General features: G+C 35.5%; 2 protein-coding genes across 3 annotated transcripts in view; one reads left to right on the forward strand and one right to left on the reverse strand.

The window, feature by feature from the left end:
- Positions 1-22,657, reverse strand: part of LOC6557116 (adenylate cyclase type 2) — a 35,881-nt gene that overhangs the window by 9,255 nt on the left and 3,969 nt on the right. For both annotated transcript variants that reach the window (XM_001985405.3, XM_032738006.2), the window contains exons 2-8: positions 14,502-14,791; positions 3,310-3,443; positions 3,053-3,250; positions 2,829-2,951; positions 1,923-2,117; positions 1,629-1,856; positions 1,441-1,568 (exon numbers count right to left, since the gene is read on the reverse strand). In XM_001985405.3, coding sequence (XP_001985441.1) covers positions 1,441-1,568; positions 1,629-1,856; positions 1,923-2,117; positions 2,829-2,951; positions 3,053-3,250; positions 3,310-3,443; positions 14,502-14,688 — 1,193 coding nt within the window. In that variant the 5' untranslated portion in view covers positions 14,689-14,791. The remainder of the gene's footprint in view (positions 1-1,440; positions 1,569-1,628; positions 1,857-1,922; positions 2,118-2,828; positions 2,952-3,052; positions 3,251-3,309; positions 3,444-14,501; positions 14,792-22,657) is intronic.
- LOC116805551 (E3 ubiquitin-protein ligase BRE1-like) lies at positions 5,893-7,276 on the forward strand. The gene is made up of 4 exons (XM_032738014.1): positions 5,893-6,049; positions 6,110-6,326; positions 6,393-6,455; positions 6,650-7,276. Exons 1-4 carry the CDS (start codon positions 6,005-6,007, stop codon positions 7,138-7,140), a joined length of 816 nt encoding a protein of 271 aa, XP_032593905.1. The 5' UTR covers positions 5,893-6,004; the 3' UTR covers positions 7,141-7,276.

The raw sequence follows: 22,657 nt of genomic DNA on the forward strand, positions 1-22,657 counted from the left end.
AATTAAATTTAATTATGCAGGAGTATTATTACTCGAATGTGCCTTATTTTGCAAAGCGCCTTTTCTTTTAGATCCTGTTTGCAGTATTCTCAATATTATACACGAGTCTAAGGACCATCTTTACAGCATACTCTTAAGTTCTTAGTCAGTAAGCTGTAGCATGAGTTATGCTCAGGTAAATTAAAAAAAATCATTGCCTACTTTTATGGATAGTTTTTTATTTTATTAGCAAGCAGCGACTAAGCACAGACCAAACACAAAGTGAGAGCTGAAAGCGTCTGTTGCGCTGCACAATTAAACTTTCATCTTTAAGACACACCCAAAAAAACGTTAAAAATTGTATTTTTCACAAGGGCTGCTTAATGGGCTGCATCTGCATAGAACAAACAAAGCGAGAAAGCAACTTGAGCAGCAACAGCCATCCAGAAGCTGAAAAGCCAAATGCCTTCTGGCCAACAACAAAAGAAATACTTAAAATGAAATGAAAGAAAGTGGCCGACTCAGAAAAAAATAACAAACACAAAAGAAATGTGCCCATTGTAGAGACTCACAATAAAAATATTGGCATCAAAAACTGAAACATGCCGAAACTTAAATATTCTCAGCTGTCTGTCGCCAAATAAGTTTCAAAAAGGTGTAGATTAAAAAAAAAGGAAAATAATAATAATAACGAAAATGAAAAAAATAAAAATCATTTGCTATAAAAACTCGGATTATACGATGATAATACCCATTGTTAGAGTATACGGCTGAGAGTTGAGGAACCTCTCGGACATTATGTACACGGATATTTGGCCAAATATTCTAGTCTGTAATAAAATGGCTTTTGTATTGATATTGTATATTGTATTTTATGTTGTTTTTTATTTGTTCCATCTTTTTTGGGTACTTTTTTTATAGCATAATACGTTTTTAATAGGCGCAATAAAAACGGGATACGTGTCTATCTGTGGCAATTAAAGCTGACATAGTAAAACAATAAGCTGACAGCAAAATACAAAATATCGCAATAATTTGACATTTATCTGGGCCCAGTTTAAAGCTTAAAATTCATGTACACACAACTTACATGAAGTACACAGCTAGTTCAATTTATTGTTGCATGAGTTTCCGGGTGTTTACACTTACTTGTATCAGAGATGAGTGTGTGCTTATGTGGGTGTGTGTGTGAGTGTTTATTCACCTATAACCCAATAGCGCACAGAAACTATCAAAGTGCTACAGGTAAAATAAACGTTTGCACAAGCCCTTGCGGCAACAGCAAACACACGCACATGCACACCCACACATCAACACACACACACACACACTTTGACATGCACAGAAAAACCAAACACCAAACATTGAGTCAAAAGGTATGGCCAAAGGCAAACATGTCGTATACGCAACGCGCGCCAATGTTGACATATTAAAGAGAGAGAGAGAGATAGAGAAACTTACCTGATGGCATCGATCATTTGCAGGCCCATGTTAACGCAATTGCTGGCATGCTGCGGCCTCGAGATGGGCAGCCCGGACACGCAATAATAGCAATCACCCAGAATTTTAATGCGCAAACATTGATTCTCCTGTGAGGGGTATTATGACATGTTGTACTAAATAAACTAATAATAAGTACTCGCACTCACCTGGGCGATTTGATCGAAGCGGCCAAAGAGATCGTTCAGTGTCTTCACCAAATCGCTGGCAGTCAGTGAGGAGGACAGCGGCGTAAAGTTGACAATGTCTGCAAAAAGTATTGTGACATTTATGTGCCGCTGCACGTGCAACTCATGAAAACGTGTGGCCGATGTGGAGGCCTGGCCACCAGCTCGCTGGCAAGCGTCCGCCATCTTCAGCATAATGCTACGCTTGACCTGCCATTAACAGGATAGAGGGAAAAATAGCAATTTGAAAAGCACACAGTTGAAAAGTACTCTCACCTCGGCAGCTATGTAAGCGGGTATAACGCTTAGAAGCAGCTGCTCCTGCTGCTCACGTTCGCACTCAAGCTTGACGCGCTGCTCGATGCCAGTGCGTGTGCCATCCACGGTGCGGTTGTGTGCCGCATCCGACATAATGCGATAGTACAGACCGGAAACGGATGCGCTGGCCAGCATCACAATCTCACCAAACAGCTATGAGCGAGCGAAAGAGAAAGATAGAGAGAGAGAGAGAGAGAGGGAAAAACAAAGAACTGACAGTTAAACGGGGTCATGTCAAGAGCATTGAATGATGGAGCCAATTGGCAGGCAGGCAGTCAGGCAGCAACCGAATCCAACTATGTTTAACCACAGGCCCGTAATCGGAATTCCCAACATTGTGTCCCAGCTAATTAACGCTGGGTGAGCCCTGTCAACCACAATCAGAGCACACAAATTGCGCTGAGGGGGAAATTGTTCGCAAAACTAAACAAGTTATTTGTTGGACCCACTTCAACTAAAGCAGATTAAATAAGAGCTATTCATTCGGTTAGCTTCAAACTGTTTGTATATAGTTGTGCCAATTAAAGTTTAGCAGCTTTAGAATTAATTAAAATGAGTAGTTATCACAATGTTATAATTGCGTAGTCTTGGAGTACATTCTTGTATATTAATAATATCAGCTGAGCATTTAAGCTGGTAATTACAAAAGCAGAAGAAACAACAAGTTAAACGGCAAGGCAGAGATAATATTTTCTGTGAACTTGAAATAAATAAACAAATTCTCAACGTGCACACAAGATAAAAATCAATAATATTTCAACATACAATGCACATCGACTTCGACCTGCACATAGAAATCTGTTGCTTTTACGACTAAATTGTGATCGGAATCCTCTTTGAAATAATAAAAACAAATAAACTTACCATTGGCAGATTGGGTGCGTAGTCCGGACTAGAGCCGATTCTATAAACAATGTGTATGGCAGTCATAAATAGCGCCAGCACCACAGAGACCGGCCAGGAAATGGGCAGCATTGTGTGGATGCCCTGCAATGCCAATACATGCTCATATTAATGTTCAAAATCCAACAATCCAACAGTCCAACTAACGCAGCCAGCTTGGCTGTCCCAGCGATTGGGCCACTTACCAGAAACAATGCATACATGGGCAGTGGAGCCAGCTCGCTGCCTGTAATGGCCGCAATGGTGCCCAGGGAGAAGGTGGTGACAATGGCAAAGGCCAGGGCTGCCGCTGGTGAGCTGAGCACAGCCGGAAACTGGAGCCCCGTCAGTATCGAGCCGGAGATTAGGGCTGCCAATGCCAGCAGCAGTGTCTGCAACAGGTGCTATAATCCCCAACACACATTAACTTTCCACAACTAAAAGTTAGTGCTGTTGCACTTACCTGCTCGTAAACGACGCCAATTATTATGGACACGACACATGCCACCAGCGATGTGAGCAGCCCCGATCTAAAGAGCGACTTGCGCAGCCTCTGCCGGTAGCGTGTATATAAATCGTTCAGATGTATATCCTCAGCTGCAAATACAAAAAAGTCAAGTGTTTGGCTCATTAGCGTTGCGTGTTAAATGGCTCATTTGTTTTAAGTGCAAATACAACAGCCAAAATGAAATGCGCTTAACAATTCGTGTTTGGCATTCAGCAGTTTGACTAATCAAATTTAATGGCAACGTATGTGCCAATCCCATCAATCCCATCATATTATAGATTATTATCTGAACTTAACCAAAATCTAGAGTTACGAATCGGGTAAACCAGAGAGGCCAATGGCATATTTAAACCTAATAAGCTTATACGAATCTATACTAAAAGTTTCCTAAGAATCAAAATAAATTAAAATAAATGGCGAACCTCTCTCTCTCTCTTTCTCTTTCTCTCTCTCTCTCTCTCTCTCTTGTCAACTGTTTCATTTGTATATCTTCTATTATATGCCAAGCAAGCAATTTATTACCCAAAAATCCTTTCACAGCTCTCAAAACAAATGCAATTAATTAAATTATGCAAATTGTAATTGAGTAGAAAATAATCATTAATGAATAGACATCGCAAGACGGATGTCAGCGAATCAGCATAGATATTATCCATTGTGCACACATTACACATAACAGCTTCACATACAAAACCAGACGCAATTACAAATACAGCGTTAAGTCAAAAGCGAAAGGTCAATTGCCAAACATGTCAAAATGAATATATTTTGGCTTTGTGCTTTAGCTTATTTTGGTTTGTTGTATGGATGTGTGCAAATCGATATGGAAAGTAACCATGTGGCCTGCTAATTGGCGGCATTAAAGTTCTTTGATTTATTTATGGCACAGACATTGCTGGACAGTGTTCAATATCTGGCCCAGCAAAAAGTGTGAGTTGTTTATTTTTAGTAGACCATAGCTGTGCCAGGTGTTTATTGTTTATATTGCTTAAATTTTGTACTACACCAGAATAGAGCATTGATTTTTTCGGCATACAGATATATATTTTTAAATTCAACCGAACCAATACATAAATCAATGCAAGTGCGTCTCAATGAGAGGCGAAATTTTCTGTGGATGGTCGAATACACTCGAAGAGTCAAGTGAGTCTGGCTGCTTTCATCTGCTGTTGACAGCCAGCCTAAATCATTAATGGATGTGAGTTGGTCAAATGACTCGCTCAATATGTAAATAAATTCGAAACAAAAACATTTCAAGATGAACGGCTTAATTTGATATTTATCAAATTTAATTTCAAAAGAAGACAATTTTCCATGACTTATATTCTTATTGACAACTTCATTTTTAGGTAACAATAAACCGAAATGTCTTTATTAAAAAATATATATGTATATACTTTATGGGATTAAAAATGGTTTATTGAACGCATTACACTTATTACGACAAGCGCTTAAAAATATCCTTTATTTCCTTTGTAAGCACATATCCCGCATAGAGCCCGAATTCACATTTGGCGAACTCAAATCGACTCAATAAATCAACATTAAACAACATTCTAACTGCATTATTATCAATAAAAACGACAATTTAAAATTGTTATTGTAGCCTGAGCAGCATCAAAAAGAAAAGCACTTAACCGCAAGCTTGGAGCGCAAAGTATGGATAAAATCCCACTCCAAGGCAAAATTGTGTAAAATTCAACATATGCCACAAAAAAAAAAAAAAATGGAAGACAAATCAACACAGTCACTTATTCACGAGGGTCGATTTATAAGTAAATAATCTAAGAGAACCGAACCCACCATTCTAGTCTTGAATATATTTATTAATTAAAATGTCAAATGTGAAAGGATACTATTTATATTGTGTTATATTTGTTGATGTGCGCATATCAAGATAATGTATTTCGTCTGCTTGTAATTAATTTTACTAATGTAATGAATGGAAAAAACTCATTACTTGATGAGCAACCCTCGCAAATAGATGATGTGCACTGTAGCTGCCTTCACTTGTTTATTCTCTGCAATCAAACAGAATTTCTTTTGAAAGAGCTGGCTGAATTCAACGAATACATACCCATCCACTTAGATAGGTGAATGTTCGTGTGTTTTTGTGTGTGTGTGTGTGTTTGTGTCTGTGTGTGTGTGTTTGTGTGTTTGTGTGTGTGAAAGGATGACATATGCGCTCATCTGTCTACAGCATTGCTCTGTTGTAGGTCATAAAAGTAAACCGTCTAAAACGAAACAGTTAAAGACTTTGGCAGCGTACAGGATGATGTTGACTGCAAAGCTGCTGGCATAGATTTTATATGACTATGTTGTGAATGGAAAGTCAGAGCGGCTTTTCACCGAGTTCCATGTGATTAAGTACGTGCAGACACATGCCAAGGTATTCACAGATAGTACACACCACAACTTTGAAATGGCATCATCAGCATCAATTTGAATTGACTATATCTGTTAGATTCAAACTGAATCAGGGAATGAATATTAACAGGAATGTTACAATCATGCCAGCTTTGTATGTGGACTCAGATATTACTAGACTCGCTTCAAGTTGGCAACAAATTAAATACAATTTTCAGTTGTTTTAAATTCTGGTAAAAAAAAATCTTTAGTATTAGCGGAGGTTGTACTTAAGTCTAACATAATGGCATATCCAACGCGAGGCTCGAAGGGAACTCAATTGCCACAAGTCAGAACTGTCATTATCTTATATTTTGTCATTATCTTAAATTTTACGTATTTATTGCAGAACGTTTTGGAGAGCTTGAAACGTATCGATACAAAATGCTTAAGAGATGATCGATACTTCAAGTTGTTATACATGAATTATGATAACAATTTTCTAGGCTTGAATTCAAGAGTAAACCATTCAGATGAAGTCCCTAACATTAATGCAGAATCGAATCGATCCGATTGGCGTAGAACTGAAAAAGAAATCAAGGAGATAAAAGCGGAATTGTCACTCAGTAAGCAAACACATTACGATTCATAAAATATAGAATCATAACAGTTATCTGGTTTGGCAATTCTAGTAAAACAAAAATTTGATAATCTGGAGCTGAGCATGGAAAGTCTTAGAATGGGTACTGAAAATGGTAAGTCGGATTAGTAGAATGTTTGATAGAGATACAAGTAGCAGGCTTTTTTTTACTGTGTACAATACGAAGAATTTTGCAAAATTCAAATCGCTCGTAGCTTAGATGCGAAAGTCTTTTCATTTTAACTTGGCCTGCTCATTTTGTAAATATTTTTTATAATTAATTTTTATTATATGTCAAACAATTTACAGATATTCTCATGGATGCTCCAGCATGTTCTTATAGTGACATCAATCCAATTGACGCTGCATTGTCATCTCGAGCACAGGATCTTCCAACAAGCATCAGCCGAAGTGGGAATGCTTCTGTCAATTCCTGCCTACGATGTCCTCATATTGAACCTCTCCCGGAAATGCCTGCCCATTCTCTGGCATTGCTTGATAGATTGAATATACTTGGCGACAATGAAGCAGCAACTCCATTTACTTTTTATCCATTTAGATCCGCTTCATCTGAGCGCAATCTCGTTGAGCAGTCACACAACCAACGTTTAAGTGCGGTTTCGGAGCCCTACAAGTGTCCAGTGTGTTTGAAATGTGTGCAACAGCGCAAACCTGCCTCGACCATCTGTGGTCATGTGTTTTGCAGCAGTTGCATTAGGACCGTTCTGCGTGCCACATGCAAGTGCCCTGTTTGCCAATCATTCATAACAACTCGGGAAATATTCAGAATTTACATTTGAATGATTGCATTAGATTATTAACTTTAAATTTACAATTTGTTAAATTTCTTTTTTTGTGTAGCTCGTAAATTTCACATTTGTCCAATGTATTTTGTTGTGCAACTCGTATTAAATGCATTCGACGTTCGCCCGAAAATATGCAATGTATTGTGCAACATGCTAATTTTCCACATACGCCATGTAAGACAACAAAGATAAAATGCAGGAATATAAAGCGAAAATCCGAAGGCCAAGGCTGCAACTCCAGCTTGCCACGTTGTGCAACGACTAAACGACGATTCAATGCACGCCACCTGCTGCAACATTGTAAATAACAAATTTCAGATGGTGGCAAGTATTACCAGAATTACGTGCCATCGTGCGCAGAGTACCCTTAAGGATAGCAACAGAGTCCAGCAGCACGTTTTACTGCATTCACGGCAGACACAGCTCCTTGATCTGTTTACTCTAAGCCTTTATTTATTGCAGTAATACAGTTAAATGAGTTTGAGTCCTTGTTGTGCATATAATGTAAAGAGATAACATTTGTTTCGTACTAAACCCAAAAATTTACATCAATGAAATAATATTATTGATTTTGGTGTACAACATGTACAACTTGAATTCAATTTGGAAATAAATTCAATTTAAGCAATAGACGCAATTTTGAATTTTAAGAATAATAGTTTTAAATATTTGCATTTTTGTTAAAAACAAAAGTTACCACAATTCTTTACGGATTAAATTTGACCAACAACTCGAATGGTCCACAAAATAAATCAACAGCTTAGATCCACAGCAGTGCTAAAGTAATCAACAGTTTGGCTCCAATGAATAATGCGAATGCTTGCTGAAATGCTGAAAGACGTGGAGTTGCCTCACAAGCTGGTGTCACCACAAGCCACAGCTACAACACAAAATTTCTGTGGCACAGAGCCTGCTAATGGCAGCAGAGCAGGGTACAGGACAAGAGAAGTAAAGAGACGACGTATGTCATGCCATCACATTAATCAAGGTGCAGTCGAAGACTTTGGCAATGGGGACCGTCAATGCCAAATTGACAAACCAAAATTCTACTACTTACGCACAGTGGCAGCAAATTATAAAATAAATAGATATTTATATATATATATTTAAAAAAAAAAAACTAAATGTAGTTAAAGCTGAGTTTAGGACTAGTCAAACACATATATTTTGGCTCAAATTAAATATATATAATATATAAAAATTTTACTAAACACTCATCTTAGGACACTGTGCACACAGTACAGTAAAGGAATGTGTCTAAAGGCAGCGCACGTATTTCTCTTGTTTCTCTTGCACAATGTGAAACCACTTTTCCAATGGGTTTTGGGGCAAGACAATGGTCTCCCCATTTATATTTGTTGGTGTTCGTGTACTACTACTAAATAATGTTCTGCTGAGACAAAAGCCAAAGCTTAGTCAACCGCCAACTTCACAAAATCGACTGCTAAGCATTTTTTTTTTGTAATTCTGTTTCGGTTTGTCATTTCATATTTGTTACCTTTCTTTCGGAAGCCAATCAACCATTTGAGCGGAAAACGACAAAATCGACAATGAAAGCGGACATAGTGCCGCAGCAGCCTTTAGTGTTCTTGAGAAACCCAATCTTATATATATATATATCTCTTTATCTATTTGTTGTTCGAATTATAAATGTTAAGCATTGAATTTAAGAATACTGCAAGTGAGTTAAGCTAAGAGCACAGCTGGTGTTACAATTTAATTGTATATAATTATGATGGCTTGCAAATCGAATTAATAATAATATATATGTATTTAGAGAGCATTTATTTGATTACATACAAGTTTATATTTATGCATTTGTTGTTAAAAGCTGAGTTTGCCCAGAAGCAAAATTATCCGGTCTTAAGCACAATTTTAATATGTATATGCGCTTTGCTGCTACTTAACGATTATTTTCATAACTTTGCCCAATTTCCGACTTAAAACTTTTACAATATTCAAAGTGCCCATAAATTTTATATGAAATACTAAGGAAATATGAAGGGAGAGACGGCGGTGTGCCAACTATATATCCAGTATTTATTGTATTTTGGCATCGATAGGGAATATAGATTTGGACCTTGGGGGCAAACGATGCGCAATTTGTCACAAATGTGAATTTCAAATTGAATGTGCCACAAGCAACAAACGTTTTGCAATACAAATGCGATTTACGAGTATGCCGAGAATATTTTCAGCAAAGCACTGCTGAGCTATCCAAATCAGAGCCGCAATCAAAAGGCATGTCTTGTACGCATTTAAGCTCTCGTATAACAGGCAGAATCATAGCATCCATCGTCAAGTTGTAAGTAATATGCATATTTTCATAATAATAGTAATCTCAACAATGGCACAACCCAGACCGCATTTCCACTGTCAAAGCAATTTGCATACATATACATATACAATTCTTTTCAGCTCGTTTTATTTCTTTCGGCAATGTCGCCTAATACCCTTTCAGTGTTACAGATATGTGTGTGTGTGTGTGTGTGTGTGTGTGTGTGTGTGTGCCGGTGGCAGAAAAGTAGACGCGATTGCAAATCCGCGAGCATTGTGTGATATATCCATTGCTGAGTGGCATAAATCCCATATGAACTAAGCCAGAAATACACAAGCAAGCATGATGACTGCAAAACAGGCTGCATTTGTATGGGAAGCGCGACATCGGTTCTGAAATCGGCAAAATGGGACAGACCACAGCCAGATGCAGACACAGTATTCCACTCAGAAAAGCAAACACAGATACAGATATTATAGAGTAAAGTTGTATAAGCATTTATTTTTGTAAGCCCTTAAATTAATCTCATAATTATTAAAATTCACTTCAGAATTACAGGTTAAAATTTTCATTTGCTTCGCTTAAGCAATTTGAAATTAAATTTGAATATATATTATATAGAATCAGCTGACTCAGAATAATGATAAATAATTGTTAAAATATGGTAAACATTTTAAGTTGATACTGTGATTTGTTTAACACAAATACCCAACCTCAACAAATAAAAACATACTTATTTTTACAATTGCAATAATAATTTAAATGCGATGCTTTAAGTCATTGACAATTATCAAATAGGGTTCAATTTCTGACATTTGCACATTATGCTAGCATAATGGCTTGTTTATCTCTCGGTTCGCCCATGTTTACTGGCCAATCAATTTTACAACTTTTCAGTCAGTCGCAAACCAATGCCAGTGAATATACTCAATCAGACCAAGCCAATTGCGGAGCCCAATGGCTGATGGTCTGATGAAGGGCGCTTGGCTAAAGGGACTTGGGATTGCGGCTGGTCGAGGGTGTGTGGTTGGGTGGGTGTGAGTGTGGGTGTAGTGTATGTTTTGTCGCATCGATGGCGCCATCAACAGCAGCAGCAATCATAGCAGCAACAGCTGAATAAACAGCAACAACAACAACCATCAACGCTGGCATCACCAAAGCGGGTGAGCTTTGCGCGCTGTTAGCTGGATGACGGTGTGGCATTGTAGGGATGTGGGGAGTTGCACACAAAGCGCTGACACTTCCTCGACACTTTTTCATTGAATTCAATTAAAAGGCGAAATTGAAAATTGAAATTCAATTAAGATGCTGTAAATATGGGTGGTGTGAGCGGTGTATGGGAAGCGGACTGCAAACTGTAAAAGCTTTCCTGGAAACAACAGGCACCCATTCAATGATGATAGATGAGCAACTAGTTGCCAACATAGGAAAGGCTGGGTTGTGTGTCCATGAGGATATCAATATGAGGTCAATAATTGTATTTTCCTTTCTATGATTTCTAATGACTCATTAACACTTTGGTTCATCAATTTGCTGTTGGAGTGTTGATGTCAAATTAATTGATACTGCGAGCAATCATGCAAGCTGACACATGATGTGCTCATGGATCTAATTATAAGATGCATTAAATGTACTTCCCGGAAAATATGATAAATAATGAAAACAATACAAAACTTGGCTATTCAATCAACTGTAAGCTGAGAAATGTAGCTGAGTGCATTTAAAATTCAATTAATCAATTAAAATCAATTAATAATATTTTTTGTAGTTATTCTTCATTACAGATAAAGCCAAATAATTCCAATTTATTATTATTTATCTTTTAATTACTCTCAATATTTGTACATGGCTCAGAAATTTATATATAGTAGCAATAAAACAAGATCGACTCAATTTAATGCCTAAGCGAAATTTCTGCTTGCTTTCTGCAAAGCAAGTTTAATCAAATTTTTAGTCAATTGATTGCGCACATAATTTTTAAAGCCACTAAGGCTAAGGCTGTAAACCAAACAGCTGCTTCCAATTAAAACAATAATGAAAGTAACCACGAAACCAGCCAAATGGTTGAACTTCAGACGACAAAATGCAGCCCATGCCAAGAACTTTGTTGAACTTTCCGTAGAAAAGTAAAGCTGGTGGCAAGGAGGCTACTGCCCCAGAAGGATAGTTTATCAGCTTGACACTGCTCTCGGTTTTTAGCACTCCATTAAATTTCTTTAACAATCAAAGCTGAAGATACTATAAAGAACTTTAAGTATGCTCAGATTATGCTAAGCTGGCCACAAAGATGTTGAAATAAATGAGCACTTATCGTGGAGCATCCCAAAAAAAAATGGACTCATCCTTTGCACAGGATTCATTTCTATTATTCCACAGGCTTCATGTCAACGTTCAACATGTGTGTTGTTAATGCGAGTTTCCGGGTAACATATTATGCCCATTTTATTAAGTCTGCAAAATTTCTTCGTTTGTCTTTCAGAAGGCAAATGCATAATTTATATATCTAACGCATAAGCACCCACAATCACACACACAAGGACTATATGTTTTATTGCTTGCTCAGCTGTTGATGTACAATTTAAGCAAATTGCTGTTAATAGCTCCATGAACCCAAAGTCTCTTCGGGGTATACGCAACATCTTCCTCTGGCTTAAATATTAACTTTTTGCATTATTTGCAATTTAAGCAATTTATATTATAGCCTCATTAGCATCACGTGTGGGTGAGTGTATATTTGTGTGTATATGTGGGTGAGTATGCCATGTGGCATGCTTTGAGTTCCCATCATCATGCTAATGAAATTAAAATGGAAATTGAGTCAACAATATCAACACTCCTTACTGGGGATGACGCTCAGGGTGACAGGAAATTTGGTTATCAACACATTGACTTGCTGCACAAGGAATGCAGAGGTTCCAAAAGAAATTTGAATTTGATAGTAGGTTTTTGCATATCTAATTTCGAATTAAAATTAATATATTTTTAATCAAAATAAAAAATAATTTTAATGTAAACGATTTAATATTGAAAACATTAAATCGGTTTTATTTATAAAAAATATTATTTCTGTTCTCACAATATTCAGTTTTAAAGAATTTTAATTTTATGCTTGTTAGAAATTGTAATACATTATAACACCTATTTTTAGGTATTGATATATTCCATCATACAAACATGATGGAACAAATCTAAAATTAAAGCATTTCAGCTTTATAATAGTACCGATAGCTATTAAAATAACTCCATAATTAAGGCCAATAAATTGTGTTCTACTTTTAACAAGACTAGACTACCTTTATTCAAGTCTAGACACATACACATAAGCACAACCTTTCCCAAAAATTGTTTCTGTATTTTGTTTTTGGTCCCTTTGTTTAAGGCCACAAATTGTGAATCAATAAACATGCTTGGAATTTTTTTTTGGCAATACCCAATTAACCCATACCATTTATAAGAACATTTTAATAGACTTGTCGTGCTCTTTAAGAATTTGTGGATGGATGCTTCGGTCGTAATTGGCCCAAAGCACTTTTCCTTTTTATTTTCAAATTAATATATTGCCTGTTTTTTTTTTTATTTTATTTTCACTTGTGGCATTTTTCAAAGCCAATGGCAATTAACTTTAGGCAACAAAGTAAAATACTTCATTATATGCTTCAATTGACTTTTATTTACATTAATGATTGATACAAGTTGCCATCTGATTTCAATACACTTTCAATCCTTTTGACTTTTAAAGACTTAGATGTGATGAGCTCCATGGGCTTAAAGAGATTCATGTAGCTTTCACCTTTTTTATGGGTCGCCTATTTAAAGCATAATAAATTTCAATCAATAAACGAGATTCCAAACCCAAAGGCAATGACGCCGGTTCATTCATAAAACTTTTTCATAGCCATCACGCTTCAATCAATATCGGCAAATAACGGTCAACAGGTTACATTTTGGGCAGCGTAAAGACCACCTACAAATATATAAACGCCCTTTTGCCTCAATCGCAGCCTAATATAAATCAAATATTCCCAGTTACATGTGGACAATTGTTTTCAAATAAATCTGTGATACGGGCTTAGTTTCAGTAAGATTTTGTTAGCGAAACCATTTATTTCTTTTTAAAGCAAATAAAACAGATTGATGGATGGGGATAAAGTTTAAAGCAACAGCAGTCATGTGGAATAACAACTCAAAGTTTGTAGAAAACGTAGGTCGAGTCGAGTCGAGTCGAACTAAAAATAAATTATAATTATTTTAACTTTGGCGCACTAAAACAAATTTAATTAATCCGAGTGTTACAACTGCGTCAAGTCAAAGTAATTTCCAGAATTGGCCCAGAGAAATGGGCGTGCGCTGATATTATCGTGACAAACCCAAATTAACCAACGTCAGGGTTACATCAGCCTAGGGAAACAGGAAGTCCGCATAGGATGGGAGGAGTAACTGGCAGTCGTCGCGTAACTCAATTTAATAGTAGAGCAACAAGCACCAAGCACCAAGCACAAAAGCCAGCTAACAAACTCAAAAGACTGTGGTTGAGTTTAGTCGGTTTCTTCGAAAATTATAAAATATTTAAGGATTTGTTTCCAAGAATGCCCTTCGTAAATAGTGAATGACTAATTAAATGGACGGATGACAGACATGGCTAGATCGAATCTGCTATTGATGCGGATCAATAAAATGGGGTGGCTTATTATAATATTATTTCCTCCAATTTATATTTAAATAAATTATTTCTAGTTGCATACAGCCAGTGTCTCCAGGAACAATACAAAAATTCTTTTTAAACTCTAATAAATGTATATAAATTTATTTCTTATATCATGCCCTATTATTTACAAATGTATAAGCCCTTAAAAAATAGACCACATCGCTACAGGGTAGACGACCGAACAGCTACGTTAAAGGAATAGCGCGGAAATATGGCATGAATTGAGAAGGCATCCTTTATAAAACTAATTTGATTTGCAGGAGCAGTGGTTCTGCTTCTGCTCCAGCATTGCCTCCGTCTTGGTTATCTGACACGATGTTATGGATTAGCCGGAGGCGTTGGGTTGTGAAACTCAGTGTTTGTCGCACTTACCCGTTGTGCCGTTCTCCTGGTCGCTCAAGTCGGCTAGCGATGCCGACAATGTGGTCGCCATCATCATCGTCGTCGGCTTTGTCGTTGTGTTGATCGGCTGCGTGTCGGCATTACTGCCCCCAGTTACAATTGTAGATGCGTTCGTGCCATTTGCCGTTTTCACAATTTTCGCATTGTGGCTTACCATGGCAAAAGGAAAAGCCAGCACCAAAACGAAAACTCACAGCCGCCAGCTGCGCGCAAAGATTGCCTGCCCAGTGCAGGCGACACGATGCACTTGTTGACAAGCGCTGCAAGGAAATGAGCGAGAGAGGAAAAGACAAATGAAAATGGGTTTCCTTTTTGTAGAGTATAAGCAATTAAGTAATCACATATGTTGGCTCAAGTTTTCATTGAATTAATTTTCCTTAAAACATAAAGATTTATTTTTCAAGTTTTTTAACAAGCGATGCAGTTTTCTTTCGTTTTTCAATAATAAAATAATTTTTGTAATCTTTAAAGAATACGATTTTTGTTAGTTTTTGCACATCTTTTCCACTTTAGTACTTTTAAGTCCAACAATTCATATTTTATTTGATCTGTAAAAGCTTTTACTTATGGCAACAGCCAAAAGGTAACTCCATCAGAGTTCAACACTTTTTTATCTTATGAAAAACATTTTGCCAGCACTCCCACTTTTTACGAGCAGCAAAAAAGTTTTTGTATCTATTTTATAAATCGAGTACAAGCAGAAACAACAACGCGATAGCAAAACTGTGACAAATTTCTGTACTTACATTTTAGCTTCTATCAACTCTACTATATGTAGCACATTTTTGTATACATATATATATATATATATATATATATATATATAATATATATGTAAATTTGTCAGCTGTAACTGCTTGACAATCTCTTTGCCTCAATTAGAAAAGTTTCGCCTTAACTCAGTTGGACACAAACATACAAACACAGAGCACTTGCCACAACACACAATACACAATACTCTCAACGGAGATGCTACAAAAATTCCTGCAGCTTTACATACCTTGTAATATTATTCATTAACATTATATAGTCAGTTAATTTAATGAAAAATGCAGATGTAAGAATGTTAATATAGCTTTTATGGCACAATGTGGCAACGATTTTCAAATTATATGTTTGTAAAATTAAGTCACATTACAGACGATATACGACTGAACAACCAACCAATTATGACTGAATTAATTTAATTTAATAAATTGTTTTGCAGATATACAAAAATGTAAAATCATATATTTTTAGGAGCACAGGTCAAAACTAAGTAGTCCGGGTTCCAATTTCCTATGCGCTTATATTACGATTGACTTTCTTATATTATGTAGAATTGCAATTTTTGTAATACGAAAGTCCTTGACAGGGCACTGTAGACCGAGAGAGGAACTAATACGCTAATCGAGTTGTAAAATCAATCTGAGTTTATTACTTAAAATCCTTGCCTTATATAGCTAATAGTGTTAATCTATTATCTACTATTTTTACACAGACACATCTGGGGATTAATGCTAATCAGTGCATAGGATGTTTTACATATCTATTGTTATCCCTATTTATTCTTATCATGTATTTGAGTGATCCCTGCTGTGGTCTCAGTACCTGCTAGCTAGGGACCATTTCTCTAAATATTTAACGTGTTGTGATTTTACTTCTAATAATCGTGTTCATTCTTGAACACAGACAAAAATTCTGGAATTCAAGCAAAAATCAGGGTGGATGGAGATAGATCTAACTAGGTCGCAGTATGTGAAGCCTGTTAATAATAATACACACAGAAGCTAAGTACCAGCAATGCATATATTTGTGGTTGTACCAAAAAAGGTCAACAGCTAAAACACTCCTTAGGCGCACACTCAAATAAGTAGACACAAATATAAGAAAAACTTGTTCATTGCCAGCAGGCTTTTGCTGTCGCATTGCACTAACTAGCTGCTGTAAGAGTTGGCATGCTAGAAGTTTATTCCAAGATTTGCTTTCAACACTCTAGTTGCAACTTTTAGTTGCACAGAGTTTAGTTGAATTTAAAGTGGAGTTCAGCTTAAATAAAAATGTGTAAAATTTAAGTCAGTGTTAAGAGGCTTAGCTGCTGCGTGATAAATAACAAACAATCTTTATTTTCAAAGCAATTCATAAAAAGCGACAATGCATAAATGAATATGCATATACAAATATATATAAAATGTATTGCTTAATGAAAGATTAGATTAGAAGGATTAATATACTATTTGTGACGTTTTTTTTATTTTTAAAAAGTATAAATTAATTCCAAAATATTTATACTTTAATGTTATTTTAATTTCAAGGATATGTTTATGCAATAAATAATACTTTGCAAATATCATTGAAATGCACATTTGCAAGTATTAACATCCATATGCCTTTTGAATAAGGCGTTTAATAAATGCAAAGCAATTTCAATGCCATTTTCACTTGAGTATATTTTGAATTGCTTTGTTCACCAACCACTTGTAGATTTTCGCATTTTTAAACAGCAAGCGAGCAAAAGGCGGCCACGCGTTTGACCTGCACACAATACAAATACACAAAAAACAAAAAAAAAATAAAAACATGGAAAAACTACTCATAAATTTATATATATACACACAGGCACACAACTTCTCGGACGTATATAAAGCCAGGCACTGTTAATCTTTTGTTGTTCGCTCGAATTCTGTTTTGTTTTGTTTTTCTCGACCGAATGTTTTCATTTTATATTATATATTTTTCTGTTTACATCGCAAAATCGCCGGCAGCGCTACGTCTATTACCTAGTTTATTTAAGTGCACCTGAGAAGCACCTGGAGTGATAGGAAAATAAATAAGTTTAATAGCCATCCGTTTTTTGTTTAATGTTAATATTTAATGTGCATCAAAGTAAAACAAACAAATAAACATAGAAATTTCATTTTACTCAATTTTTAATTTAAATGTAATGCTTATTCACTCTTCTCATTTGCAGTAAGGTTATGATTACATTTTCCAATTTAATGCAATCAATTTGAATTCATTACCATAATTGTGGTTCTAAAGTAATATTTAATTACATATTTTCCCCTCAACTCAATTGCATTTTCATCCAATTATATGCACTTTAAAGATGAATGAATGAATGAAAATTCAGTTACGTTTGAGTGTCATTTACAATTCCACTGAACTTGAACTTAATGCTTCCAGGTCATTTGAATGCCGCCAATTACGTTGCGTATACGTAATCTAAATTTCACATTATTTATAATTAGCTCATATGTGTATTTCAATGGCAATTTTATGATAAGGCTTAACAAAAACTACATTATAAATACTAACAGCATACAGTAAACCGTAAACTAAACTGGAATGCTTGTCAATTATCATTAATTTGCATCTAAGTTATTATCGAAATTATCATTTGGCGCTGGCGCGAACAGCGCAACGAAATGGACAACAAATTACAAACAAATTAATGGCAAGTCATAAATTTTTGCTGCTATTTCAATTGTAAAGTTCCACAGTCGTATTAGCATAAGAACAATAACACACATGCATACAACTGAGTGTATTGTGGATTCGTCAAGAACTTGCCCGGGTAAAATTGATCAATTTGGCAAATGTGAAGTCGTCTGTTTCCCGGCCAGAGGCATTTGTCACGCTCTCTCACACATTACTGCCATCATTTCGCTATCTTCTTCTTTTGCACTTGTTGTTGCACACTGTTTCCCACTGCTGCTCTCAATAAACATTTTATACAAACCATACAAAATACTCTCTGTGTATATGCCTTAATAACCTTGCATTCTTTTAGCGGTGCGCGTCGCCTTCCAAGTGTTTGTTGTTTGGAATTGATTAAAGCAGCCCCAGCCAACGACCCGAGGCCTGCTCCCTAAACACCCGTACACACATGATTGAGTGTATGTTCTGTGCCTGTCTGAGTCCGTGAGTGTGTGAGTAATTTGCAGTGTAGTGTGTCTGTTTCTCGGGTTCAGTATCTTTGACTTTGATCATTTATGATTAATGATTACGTACGTGTTTATTGCCATGCTACTTGCTGCTTGCTACACATGAGACTGGGCTGTAAGTTATAACAATTTTTATAGCTCTCGGGGGTTTCCTGAATGCAGTGGTGTCATATTTCAATTGAAGCACACACACGCATATCACTTGAATGTATTGGAAAGTGCTGCCGTTTCAGCACTCTAAGCCGTTAAATTTAATATCTAACATTACTACAGCCAAATATTACAAACATACAAAATGTCGCACTAGGGAAATTTATTGTGTTTTTTCTTTAATGAAAGCAAATCGTTTTATAACATTTGTAGATCAGATAATATAAAAGATATATGAGTAAACATTAAGTTGGGAAATACTGAGTAAATGACATTCTATTACATCAGCAGGGATTGCCAGTGGAAATGGAAGCATATTAATTTATAGTTACCATAGCATATTGTTAAGTAATTAAATCTAATTAGATAAATAAATATTTTATGTTAAATATTAACAATATATAGAAATTAATTTAATCGATTTGTTTATATTTATTGTCTTTGTTGTGCTAAATTAGTTTCTAACATTCAAAAATTTGCTAGTTATAATTTGAAATGCGTTTCGCTGCCTATAAACGAAGAACTTCATCTCCAATCAAGTTAGATTGGGCATAAGTTAAAATATCAGTTATTTGTTTTGTATTTCACGACTCATGTAAGCCGAATATGCCACAATTTGTGTAGTTATATTGTACCGGAAAGGATGATATATATTGTTTATTGTATCAGAAACGCTGATAAATTTGTCTATGACTATCTCGATCCCACAACATTAAGACTCGTCTTTCAACTGATTCGGTCGTATCCACAGTTTCACCAAAATATCTTCAAAACTGAGGAAGTAAACCTTATTTCAATAATTTTGCATAACAACTGAGAAAAGACGCACACAACTCTGCTAGTGGAACTGATCAAGAATGTATATACATTATGAGTTCGAAGACATCTATTTCAATGTGCTACAAACTTCAGAAAAATGAAACTCAATCAAAATGCAAATTTGTTAATAAAAGTGAATGCTAAAGTTATTAAATTACTAAAATTTTTAACATGTTTTTGCTGGTTCCATGTCAAATGTTTTTTATTTTTATTCTAAATATATATATAAATATATGTATTCTAAATGTAAGTATATCCGTAAAAGAAATCACTTGGCCAAAAACATATTTAAATTATATAAAGACGTAACCAAATGAACATAAAAGACTTTAAAAAAATGTATTCTTAACAAACTTAGTTTATCATATCACATTACGCACATGTTTCAAACTCCTAATATATTATTAATATTTAAATTTATGTATGCAACTTTGGGTATCGCATTTCTTGTCTAACTTTAAGGATATTGTGCATTGCTTACTTCTAGTTTGGCCAGCCAAAGGCAACAAATTGAATAATCAAACTAGTAGTCAAAACAAAACTAAGAGTTGAAGAGTTGGCCTCAATAACTTAATTAACTGCCTACCAAAGAAGTTTTGCGGCCCTAAAAGCTGCACTCAATGCATCGCATGATGCAATTCGATTGAGTGCGATATCTGGTTCAGCGAAAGTTTGAAATGTCGGACAAAGAATTGCGTATACGCAACGTTGACTAGCAGTTTGCAGCCTGTGAATGGTTGGCTAATTTTTTGCAAAACCAAAATCGTTGCCAAAAATGGGCAAAGGCGTAAGTGGTTGTCGGCTTGTTTGGATTTAGCTTCTGTGGTTTATATTTTTTTGTGGCTTTTTTTTTAGTTTTATTTGTTGGTTTATAGCTCCATGGCCATGAATGCTGGTTCATTAGGAAGCCTCATGCACATGCACAAATAGAGAGAGAGGGGGACAGCTATTTTAATGAGCATTACTTAAACCGCCTGTCAGAGTGGCGCTTGGCCATGGTTGGTTGTGGTTCTGTGGTTTGGCCTTCGCACTGTTTGCAGTAAACCACCGAGGCACGTAACCGTTGCCAAGAATCAGCACTGGAGTGAGAATGGGAAGTTAACGCCAGAAACGTGACACCCACTTCGATTTAATTTGTTGTTAGTTTTGGCTAAAGCAATAAATTGCATTTAATTGAAGCTCAATGCAATCAGAACCGATTGTTATCAAAAGACAAATACTATCAAGAAAAATGTTAATGAGCTGTCTTACACTCTGAGAGTGAAGATGAAATATTTGATTAGCTTCGGCCTACGAATGCTTTCTAACTCAAGCAATACCATTAAATCTGCCCTTGGGCGATTTTTTTTTATCTGGACATCAGCTTATTTTGGAGAAAAAGGCAATAATCTTCAATATAACCTTGATTTGTAGCACAGCACAGCTGTTTTGAAGTGTTAAAATTTCGTAAATTTAATTTGTATATCTAAAGTGCTATGAAAATATTTTCAGACATGTGCTAAGCGATTTTATTAGCTGCACCCGTTCATAAAACGGCCAACATCAGGCGAACGTCTAAAAATACATCAGGCTAATAAAAGCCAGAGTCGAGCAACGGCACCAAACGTAATTAACAAAAGAAATAAACATAAGTAAGAGTAAGTCAGAGTAAGTGAGAGGAAAAATGACTTCAACAATTTGTTTTCATTTCGAAGCGACCTTAGAAACAGCTAGACAATTTGTTTTCATTCTATATTTTGTATGCTGAAATGAAAAATTTGTGCAATGTGCAATCCAAACCAGATTTGCCATAAAATCAAATTTCTCGCCCAATTGGTCGTCACCCCAGTCAACCAGTGAAGCAATGAGTCAATGGACCATCAGACCGGCCGCAACTAACCCAACCTAACGGCCCAAACTTTTGTGCAAATGAGTACGATTTACCAATGATGATGACGATGATGACGATGATGATGACGTTGATGTCGAAGACGTCAAATTTTATTCAGTTGGCAATTTTAAGCTGTTGCATTCTCGAATTATGGTCAAAAAATTATGGGCAAATAAATCAGTTTTTATTTTTTCCAACTATGATAAATGCTTTAATATAATTTTGACATTTTAACGCGCTACAAGTGTGAAAAGTGCAAAAACAAATCTCTGACGATTGACAGCAACAGCCAGAAATAGAGCAAGCAACTTTTGCGCAAATTTGCTCAAATTAATAATCATAAAATAGAAGGTACTAATTGACTTAGCTCGGCAATCAGATACCCTATTTTCAATTCAAGTATATAAATGAAACAAATCGGGAATCTCTTTAATTAACATACTAAACAGCGTATCGAATCCCTACAAATTCATTTCCTAACATTCTTCACCCATTTCAACTATTCTAAATGACTCAGCTCTGCAATTTAAGTATTTAAATGAAACAAATTGGGAATTTGCTGAATTCTTTAAATTAACACACTTAAGGAATTATCGAATCTCCACAAATACATTTTCTAACATTTCTTAACTATTTTTATTTTATTTATATTTTCTTGGCTCCTTATTGCACTTAAACACACATGTATATTCATAATACAAACGAAGTATTTTTTTAAATAAATACACTCACATTGTGTGCTAAAATGACGAGTATTTGTCTTGTTTACACTCCATTGTTGTAATATTGTAAATGGAATTTTCTGTACAATAGCTTCTAAATACACAATACATATACTCAAAATACAAATATTTTAGCATAACTTTGTATATTTGTACATTTTTTCAGCTTAAAATGATGAAAAGCTGACATGTCAATATTTACTGATAAGATTTTTCTTTAGTCATAGTATTTATTGTATCCCATTTGTACAGTGTTGTCTTCTCGGGCTCTAACACTAAATACAAAATTTATTAAATAATATCTTGAATGAATCGTTTATAATAATTTGTGAGATGTTTCGCGATTGATAATACAAGTTATTGGAATACTTGAGGTACACATTTATTTAGTTCACAGTGTTATGTAAGCCATTTAATTCGCCCTTTTGTAACTATGCAAGACTACAATTTTTAATTACGCTAAATTAAGAGCAATTAAAAAACATAATCTTTCTTTTGATGCCCGCTCGTCCCAAACATCGCAAAACGCGGCAACAAATGAGGGAATCACTGCAAATACATTTTTAATGTTTTTTATTTTTTTTGTATATATAATATACCCTGAACTTATTGATAACGGGTAAATGGGGTATAATGAAG

Source organism: Drosophila grimshawi, unplaced genomic scaffold, assembly GCF_018153295.1.
Source record: "Drosophila grimshawi isolate 15287-2541.00 unplaced genomic scaffold, ASM1815329v1 contig_44, whole genome shotgun sequence".
Classification (NCBI taxonomy): Eukaryota; Metazoa; Arthropoda; class Insecta; order Diptera; family Drosophilidae; genus Drosophila; species Drosophila grimshawi.

What these genes read in the sequence shown, in the direction of transcription:
- LOC116805551 (XM_032738014.1), top strand. Translation starts at nt 6,005, where the DNA reads ATGGCATATCCAACGCGAGGCTCGAAGGGAACTCAATTGCCACAA. An exon ending in AGGGAACTCAATTGCCACAA is followed by an intron (nt 6,050 to 6,109) that starts GTCAGAACTGTC and finishes TATTTATTGCAG; the next exon opens with AACGTTTTGGAGAGCTTGAA. An exon ending in TAGAATGGGTACTGAAAATG is followed by an intron (nt 6,456 to 6,649) that starts GTAAGTCGGATT and finishes AACAATTTACAG; the next exon opens with ATATTCTCATGGATGCTCCA.